At 41.2% G+C, this 9,179-nt stretch overlaps 2 protein-coding genes across 4 annotated transcripts in view; both read left to right on the top strand.

Annotated features, from left to right (window-relative positions):
• The window catches only part of ppp3ca (protein phosphatase 3, catalytic subunit, alpha isozyme), a 29,820-nt gene extending 26,007 nt beyond the window's left edge, over positions 1-3,813 (top strand). For both annotated transcript variants that reach the window (XM_017418144.3, XM_017418145.3), the window contains one exon: positions 295-3,813. In XM_017418144.3, the coding sequence (XP_017273633.1) occupies positions 295-473 (179 nt within the window). In that variant the 3' untranslated portion in view covers positions 474-3,813. The remainder of the gene's footprint in view (positions 1-294) is intronic.
• A 1,244-nt stretch (positions 3,814-5,057) lies between these two features.
• Positions 5,058-9,127, top strand: LOC108236896 (6-pyruvoyl tetrahydrobiopterin synthase). 2 transcript variants are annotated; one of them, XM_037978946.1, is made up of 7 exons: positions 5,058-5,515; positions 5,954-6,035; positions 7,326-7,405; positions 7,516-7,535; positions 7,667-7,723; positions 8,186-8,256; positions 8,336-9,127. In XM_037978946.1, exons 1-7 carry the CDS (start codon positions 5,245-5,247, stop codon positions 8,457-8,459), a joined length of 705 nt encoding a protein of 234 aa, XP_037834874.1. In that variant the 5' UTR covers positions 5,058-5,244; the 3' UTR covers positions 8,460-9,127. The 2 variants fall into 2 exon arrangements, with proteins under 2 accessions (XP_037834874.1, XP_017273442.2); XM_017417953.3 differs by having other exon boundaries at positions 5,065-5,515; positions 7,513-7,535.
• Positions 9,128-9,179: the final 52 nt, after the last annotated feature.

Genomic DNA, 9,179 nt, shown 5'->3' on the forward strand with positions numbered 1-9,179 from the left:
ATTACACTGGGTGATCAGTGTGTGTGTGTGTGTGATGGCGCTGAGGATGTGGGTTGCAGCAGGAGAGGATACGACTTTACAGTTCCTTTCCACACTGATCTGATATTATAATCACTGCAATCAGATGACCTTTTATTTCCCCCCCCCAGTCCAGGTGCTTACCTTTTATTTTGGTCAGTGAGTGTACATATCCTTGGAAATCCTAACAGCCTTTGATATTTTAGTAGACAGAAGATAATATTTGGAGCATTCTGACATTCCTGACTCTTTTTAAATTTGTTTTCTCCCCTCCAGCTATCCGTGGGTTCTCCCCCCAGCACAAGATCACCAGCTTTGAGGAGGCAAAGGGCTTAGACCGCATCAACGAGCGCATGCCGCCCCGCAAGGACGGGGTGAACCATGTGGGTCACTCCATGGGCAAGATGAATATGTCGGAGGCAAACGGCACAGAAGACAACAGCAACATCCAGTGATGTGCTGGCTGGGCCTCGGAAACCGTGCCACCGTTGCGTTGTGCGGCAAGACTTTTGCTTAATCGGAAATTCGGGCCTCAGAACTTAGAAACAAAGCAGGGCCGCAGATAGAACATGAAATCTGTGGCANAAAAAAAAAAAAAAAAAAAAACAGGCGTAAAGGTCATTTATTTCATGACGGCGTGTCATTGCACTGTTTGGGGGAGGGGGGAAGGGGACGTGGGGTTTGCAGGAACCCACAGGCTGCAGCTTGACTGCAGCGAATGTGTGACAAGGAGTTGTGTCTGACCGTAGGCCCTTTCTCAATTCAACCACGGACTGAATTGTTGGGGGATTTTATTGTTTTCGAGCACTGGCACACCTGTGCTCCTTCATCACAAGGCCTGACTGAAGACATACATGCAGTATCCATGCCACAAAAAGCATCATTTTACTGTTTTATAAAGTATTTATTATGAATCACACACAAATGCACTTGGAGAGGAAAACAAACTTCTTTATCTAAATGTTTTTGCTAGTATTAGGTCACATCGCTAGAACGGAAGGAAGCAACAAAGTCAAATGTGCACCTCTTCAAACCTGCAGAGCACCATCTTACCAGTGGACTTAAATTTATTGATTTACCTTGTTGTAAGATGTTCCTGCAAGGGAAAGAGGACGGGGTGCTTATGTGTGCAAACAATGGACTGGAAGCGCTGCTGTCTGAGAGCAAAATCCAGCTTAGTAAACTCCAGCACGTCTTCTCTCCTCTTCTCCTTAAAATCAGTCACCTCTCAGTTGGATATGACTCGAAGGGAACAAGGCATTTCAAGGCAGGGGATGAAAGTTGTGACTGAAAAGCCCGGTTACCGAAGGAAACCTCGGCATTACCTCAGATTCAACACCAAGATTAGACATTGCCCCTCATTGGAAATTAATCTCAGTGGGTTTCATTTCGATCCAGAGCATCCGCAAAGTTATTTACTTGTCCGTCAAAGGTTAATTTCCGAGCAGCATGGCCTTTAATACCACTTCACCTCGCACGGCTAAAAATCAGACCGTTCTTTTTCTGGAACACGTACACTTTTGAGGGTGGCTGCGGATTATCTCACTTTCTTCCTGCGCAGAAGCGACAGTTCAGGTGGTGTGAAGTGAGGTTCTTTGCAATGGTTACAGACAGTTGTGTTGTAGGTAGCTCTTTGAACGGCCTCCGTTTTGGGGAAACGGTTTCATTCGGGCCAGATTGGCGAGCTAGCGGCTAATTCGGACAGGGCCGAGACCAAAGTGGATTGCTGCTGTCTTAAAACAGCTCCAGCCTCAAAACTTTCGTAGCTGTTCATGTCGAAGCTGTTTTATTATCTTTACATTGTTGTCAGTTTTGTGATATACAATTATTTACATAGAAGTTTTTTTTGTTTTTTTTTGCAAGCAAAATAGCAACAACAACAGTTAGCTGTAGCACCTCTGGTGGAGCCTGGTATGCATCCTGCATGAATATTATAACATTTCTGCCAGAATAACCACATGACGTGAATTCGACAGGTAATGTTAAGGTTGACAAAACAACGTTTGCACGAACCCCTTTGAAATGATATTTTAGAGGTCGAGGGTCGTCTTCAGATGGCAGCGAATCCACTTTGGCGTTGGACTAGCCGCTGTCTCGTCAAGCCGGTCAGAGTTAAACTTTACTTCTCCAAACTGAGGTCGTTCAGAGAGCTATCTGCAACAGGTTAGACATTAGTTGCTCATAACCTTTCCACAGAAAGGTTCAAGACCAGTTCCAGGGTCACAGAGAAAACAAAACAAACAGAAGACATCATTTTGAATGTTGGGACACACCCTGCTGATGAAACACTGAGCTATTTTTCCTCACCTGCTTCTTACTGCAGAGACAGTAGGGACAGACACACAGTATACAGCAGTCTCCTATGAGTTCTTGCATCTTTGGTTGTGCTGGTAATGAAGCTGTTATGCCTACACAAATGAATCTTATCAGATGCAAAAGGAAGTTCTAGAAATTTGTTCACTTTTAAATATTGTTTAAATATAAACGACGACACCGATCAGTGTGTCATTTGGAGTTTGAGAGCTTAAATCCATCATCAGAGCCGAATAATTGATAATGAAGTCAAATGTCAGTTTGGCAACGCTACTTGGGATCAGGAAATTTATCAGATATTAATTAAAGTAATCAGCAGTACTTTCTTTATGAAAAAAAATAAGTATAGTAGTGTAGGTCAGGCTTATGAGTTTATCTTAAAACGATTCATTTTAATCTATTTTTACTGTGGAATTCAGCGGAGATTAAAGATTAAATCAGAATATGATCAACATAGAATCAATGTTAAAGAATGTGACAACATTAAACTTTATGGCTCCGTTCAAATGTCTAAGCTGGGAAGGCGGACGCTGGCGAAGCTCCAGCCGCCCACCACCACACGCTCGACAAATTTCTAGAATTTCCTGTCATCGCTTAATACTTTTTTTTTGTTTGTTTTGTTTTTTCGAGATTATATGACATCTTTCTTTTCGATGATAAAGGTATGTGAATTGAAGATGGACAAAAAGTGACTTAACACAGCATCTATGATATGGAACGCATCAGTGCATGCAATTAAGTTCCTAATTGTTACGTGAGGTTATAATCGTGTTAGTTGTATTTCAAATAGTAAACTTGAATTAATTTATTTTTGAATTATATTTGTAGGTTTCGTCTTGTTTTATACATTTTATAAATAGGCTTCCTTTGATTGTTTTGGTCCACTTTTTAAATTAATTTATTTTTTTTAATTTTTGTTATTTACCACCGTTGCTTTTAATTTTTCTATTGGTTCGTTGTATGCAGAGATGCCCTTCTAAGGTGTGAAGCCTTGTGCTATATTTCTTTTTTTTTTTTTTTCTGTTGTACTGATGTACAGAAAATGTTCTATAGTGTGAATGAATATATTCTCATTGAAAAGCAACTTTTCAGGCTGCCAAAGCATGATAGCATGGTTTTCAAATGTAAATGAAAAGGACACAAAGAAAATCAGGTGTCGCACATTTAACAGGAAACATTGTATTCTGGTTATATTTACTGCTGATATTATGATTATGATTCTTATTATTATTATTATTATCATCATTATTATTATTGTTACAGTTTAGCTTATGGTTATTTTTCATTCCTCCGTTTCTGGTTCTCGTATAGTCTAAATGCATACTTCAACAAAGAACTATAATGGGTTTTATCTTGCAACATTTTTTTATCTATGGAAATATGTTTTGGCATTTGACTTCCTAAATAATACACACACTGTAAGCATGCCCTATGGGACAAGTCACATTTTTTTACTCTTGAATAAAATATGCATGAACAAAATGTGGTGTTATATTTCCTCACTCGGTGGATCTATTAATGTAAATCCGTCTCCTACATCTAGTACAAAGTATAGCCTGCCAAGAATATTATTTACATTCAATTTTCATTCAATTTATTTTGTGTGGAATAATTATAAAACTGCAGTATCGTTAATGTAACTCAGTCAGTGCAAAAGGCTTAAGTGATCTCTCATTTCTTTAAAATTTGCGTTCAAGCAGCCAGGTTTTCTTGTAATCTTTTAAAGTGGTCTTAAACAGCTCTGAAGATTTGTTTGTTTGTTAGGCCACTTAATTCTGATCTATAAATGGTTCACTCAATAAATGAAACGGTTTTATGTCAATACAACGATTATGAAAAGAACCAGTTTTAATTTGGTTCTGTAAAAGTACCAGCTAGCCAGCTAAATTCACTGTATAGCTAAATATTAGACAAGGTTTGTTTTTGTTTTTGTTGCTGTTGTTGATTTTGACTCTACACAATTGACAAAAGATAACCCAGTTTGACATAAAATAGTGTTTTGGCTCCAACAAAGTGACGACCTTGGAGCTGTTCGCTGAAAACTTGACTTGCAGTCAAGGATTAACTGAAGGATGATGCGCCTCTCTGGTCTTCGCTGGATAGTTTTTGACAAAAACAAAACAAAACAAGAAAACCTTTTTTTTTAAGTTAAATTTGTTTAGACCAGTTTTCAACATCACTTTGGTCTGTTTAAAATGCGTTATCGCTGAAAGAAGATGGGAGCTTTTTTTATGCAATTTGTATGTTTTTAACAAGGCCTCATTCCTTGTGAATAGACAATCCTCTGAAATATCTCTTTTTATTCCTAAACCGTAGTATTTCGTAAAGTAGAGAACCTCTCCCCATCTTTACTTTTCCCCACGCCCGTTCTCTCAGGGATGCGTGGCTTGAACGGATCATCCTGTCATCCACCTTATGTCACTTAACCAGTGTTGCCAACTTTAACATCTATTTTTTACAAAAGCTTCTCCTGGCTTTTTCTGGCTTCATTGGAAACTTTTGAAGAGTCTGAAACTAAAGCAAGTATTCTTCTTTCCACAGTGGCTCCGTCGCTTTTAAGTCATTATTCCTCCCTGGCTAATTATGCAGGTTAGGAGGTGACGTCATTCAGCTACTTTTAGGGACAGCCAATAGCTACTTTCCTTACTGAGGAGTTTGCAACAATGCACGTGACGGAGCACATAAGGGGGAGGGGCAAAGCGTGCAAGCAGTTGGAAGAGAGAGAGAGAGAGAGAGAGAGACGGCGAGAAGAGCGGCATCTTTTACAGGCAAAACTATTTTTTTTTTGGTCGAACGAAGCAAACTGCAGTATCGATCCCGCCACGCCAGTATCGATCCGGCGCTGCCGCTGAGGATCGATACCCGGATCGATCCACCCCCCGTAGCAGGCCGCGGTGAGAGAGGGAGCGGACGATGGCACAGAGGAGGAAGCGGAGCCTCGTGTGGAGCTACTTCACGTGCGCGAACGAGAACGAGGCGAGCTGCAACCTGTGCGACAAGTGTATCCGGTACTGTGGCAACACCACCAACCTGTTCAAACACATGAGAAACCACAGCGACGAGAACAACGAGCTGCAGGAGAAGCGGCGAAAGGAGGAGGCGAGCCCCCCCCGAGAGCCGCCCCCCACAGCACGGGGCCAGACCCCGTGGACAGAGTTACTTCAGACAGGAGGGGAGTGCACAGGTAGTTCACATAACGGTGGCAGTCATGTCTGATTTCGCTTCAATGAGCAGCCATGTTATTGCTGACCATAAAACCAGAGGTTGCGAACTTATAGAAACGAGCAGGGGCTCGGTCCCAGCATGGGAATAAACCGAATAATGTGCTTTTCTGCACACACTTACATCCCCAACACTGGACCCCCAGTTTGGGGGAGTGAATAAACCTTAGGGGTGGCCCAGCATGGATACATTATGATGAGCAGGGAGCTCTGCGCTGCCCTGGTTAATCACTTTCAGCTCGGGGCTTTAAAGCATGACAGACATGTGAGCTGGATTTACGCCCCGATTTGACCCAATGAGCGTGAGTCACGGGGCGCGCAGAAAACTTCCCCTCGCTCGCTTTGGCATCGCCTCCCTCATCTTTCCTCCTTTTTTTCCCCTCTGCTGGCCATGTCCGAAGCCCCGGCGGAGAACGACGCGGCGGAGCGCATCGGATACCTGACCCGGGTTCAGCGCTTCAGCGCCTGCCACCGGCTCCACAGGTACCCCCCTCTACGCCCCCACGATCCATAATACTCCGAATATCGGGGCATTTAAAACACAACCGGGATTCTAGTGCATGCCGAATTGAGTTTCCCGTCACCCCGCAACTGGGGTTTGCATTTGACAGTCCACGGTGGTCATTTTAATCATTAACGAGTCAAAAACGAGGAAAATCGGATGTTTTTAACAATAAGGCTCGCGCCACCTTCCGCAACCATAAACGTACGCCTAACAGCAGAGCTTATCCAAACACAGCTAAAGCAAAGAATATCTGTATTACTACATAACTGTTTGTATATATTGAACTTGTAGTCGTTGCTTAAATCTCCTGGGAATTGTAGTTTTTTGACGCCTCCTCTCCGCCATATTGGGAGGGTAAAACCATTCAATGTAAAATAGCATATTATGATGTACTGGTGCTACTTAGAAATAAAATAAAGAGGAAGAGTCATCTATTTAGATAGTAAAGTTTAAATATTATTCCCACAAAGAAGTCAACATTTCTTTTTCATAAAAAAGTCCAAATAGTAGTGACAAAAGTCAAGATTTTACACACAGTAAAAAAAGTCCACATTTTATTTACAGAAAGAAAAAGTCACTGTATTATTGCCCCCCAAAAGTCAAAGTATTAACTAGAATAAAGTCTAATTTCTATTGCTGGAAAATGTTAATTTTATTTACAGAAAAAAGCCACACTGTCAGTCATTTTTAGGACTCAGCCAGTGGAATTGATTTTATAATTATTATTGAATCCAAATATTATGGGTGCATTTTTACTTGGTTAAGTACGTAATAACATGCTATAACTATTTCTGAACCAGCCCAATGTACTGCCTTTCTTACAATGAAAATTACAATTATTCGTAAAATGGCTATAACTCGATAAATTGTACAGATATTGACCTGAAATTTGACTCCCAACACGTACTCTGTGCGCTGACAGCAAAACATCTCATCTTGTGATATCACATGATATTGCGCGTCACAGTATTTTCAAGACGTGACCAAAACAGCTCTGTCGGTTCTCAACATTTTAGCCTAAAAGTCACACCATGAAAGGCGGCAGGCGATACGCATTCCTTCGAGGAAGGCCGGGCCTTTAGTCACCACAGTTTTATCTTTTCACTGGCTGATCTTAAGTAATCAATTATTGCCTGCATGATGATATCTACAATGATAAACCTGAGTGCAGTCATTGTGAAATTCCCTGTTTTTACTTGTAAAATCGCCTAACGTTTAAAAAGATGAACGTCTGGTTTCCTGTTTTGTCTCTCCCTCTATATATTTAGTGCTGTCATGAGTGATGAGGATAATAAAAAAGTCTATGGAAAGTGCAACAATCCCAATGGTCATGGACACAACTACAAGGGTTTGTTATGTTTTTTTCATTCACCCCCAGTATAAAATCTGTATTTAATGTGAAATGCCTTGTTGCCTGTTGCTTTATTGGTTTCATGCTCTTGTTTCACCCCACAGTAGAGGTCACTGTGCGAGGAAAGGTGAGTGTTACACAGACATGTCACTAGAAAACACAAGTTGTCCTCCTAAAACACCACAACGAGGACAACTGAGTAGCAGATGACTCATGGTCGGTACACTTTTAACTGTTATTCTGCATTTATGTTCTCAGATCAGTCCCACAACTGGCATGGTCATGAACATGGCGGACTTAAAGAATTGTATTGAGGTAAATCATCGCAACCTTAAGGGGAAAAAAATGATGAATAAATCGTATCTTTTTGTGTCTTTGGAAAGAAAAAAAACATCATTATTTAGGTTTGGTGACGCTAATGACGGGAGTCAATTTGTTCCAACGCTATCGAATGCCCGGCAGACATTCTGTGGTGTTATTTTAACACCTGGGATTCTTTATGTGGAACAGGGAGGGGATATGTTCTTGGGTTTGACTCCGAAGCCTTCATGTGACAGAACGGTCATGGTTGGTGTTGGATTGATGAGTTTTTGGGGTTTTTTTTGACACAAGGAGACAGAATTAGCGCTTGAACCGACACAATAATTAAAAGTAGTGCCATTTTTTAAAATACAGATTAAAGTCATTTGCAACTTTTTGTTTTACCATGCTCGCTGTGCTTCCAGTTTGACCAACCGACCCCCCCCCCCTCCCCCTTCCCCTTTGTCCCTTTAACAGACAGTCATCATGACTCCACTGGACCACAAAAACCTGGATAAAGACGTCCCTTACTTTGCTAATGTTGTCAGGTATGCAGCCTTCCGAACTGATCTGACTCGGATTTGTTTCCGTTTGATCCATATTTCTTCTTTCTCCTCTGTTTATCAGTACAACGGAAAACGTTGCTGTGTACATTTGGGACAACATGGTGAAGCTCCTTCCTGCCAACCTGCTGTATGAGATTAAGATTCACGAGACAGAGAACAACATTGTTGTGTATCGAGGAGAGTGAACGCCTCGGGTGGTATTACAACCAAGGTTTGCTTTAGCTGCGCTGGAAGTGCCGTTAATTGTGGTTTGGCGGACCGCACGGCCTCAGTTACCCAAAGAGATACAACATTTTGAGGATTCAGACGACATCAATCCGTCTAAATTCCAAAGCTTGTACATCCACTTAAAAGGTTTAGCATTCTAAGTGAATGTTTATTTTTGTAAAGCTGGTTCAACATTATGATCGCCAGCATTTCAGACGTGTAAAGCCTACAGAAATTTCCACAACCGTTGCATCACCGCAGTGACTGAATGGCGGCCTCATCCACACTTCTCTGGATGTCTTTAAAAGCAGAAATATTCTGCTGCGTTTCGGCTTCCTGTCTCTGATGCAGAGACAAGTGAGAAATTATTTGACAGATATTTAAAACCTAACTTGTGGTTTTTTTTTTGGTTGTTGTTGTTGTTTTTTGGTGGATCACAATAGACCAGAGATATGGCACTATTTAGAAACAATGCCAGCCTATTTTTCTCCTGCTCGTTGTCATCTCGTGCCCCAAAAATCACAACAATGGAGCCATTTTTTTAAATCAGTTTTTCTCTCTGTCTTGTTCAGTATCCACCCTGTCTTCAATAAACTCTGAGGTTGTGCTGACCTGGTTAATGACTGAGAATAAAGTGTAAATGCTGTTTTTTGTTTGTTCTTTTTTAAAGGAAAAAAACACTTTTTCTAGTGTAGACT

The sequence above is a fragment of the Kryptolebias marmoratus genome, linkage group LG13, assembly GCF_001649575.2.
Source record: "Kryptolebias marmoratus isolate JLee-2015 linkage group LG13, ASM164957v2, whole genome shotgun sequence".
Classification (NCBI taxonomy): domain Eukaryota; kingdom Metazoa; phylum Chordata; class Actinopteri; order Cyprinodontiformes; family Rivulidae; genus Kryptolebias; species Kryptolebias marmoratus.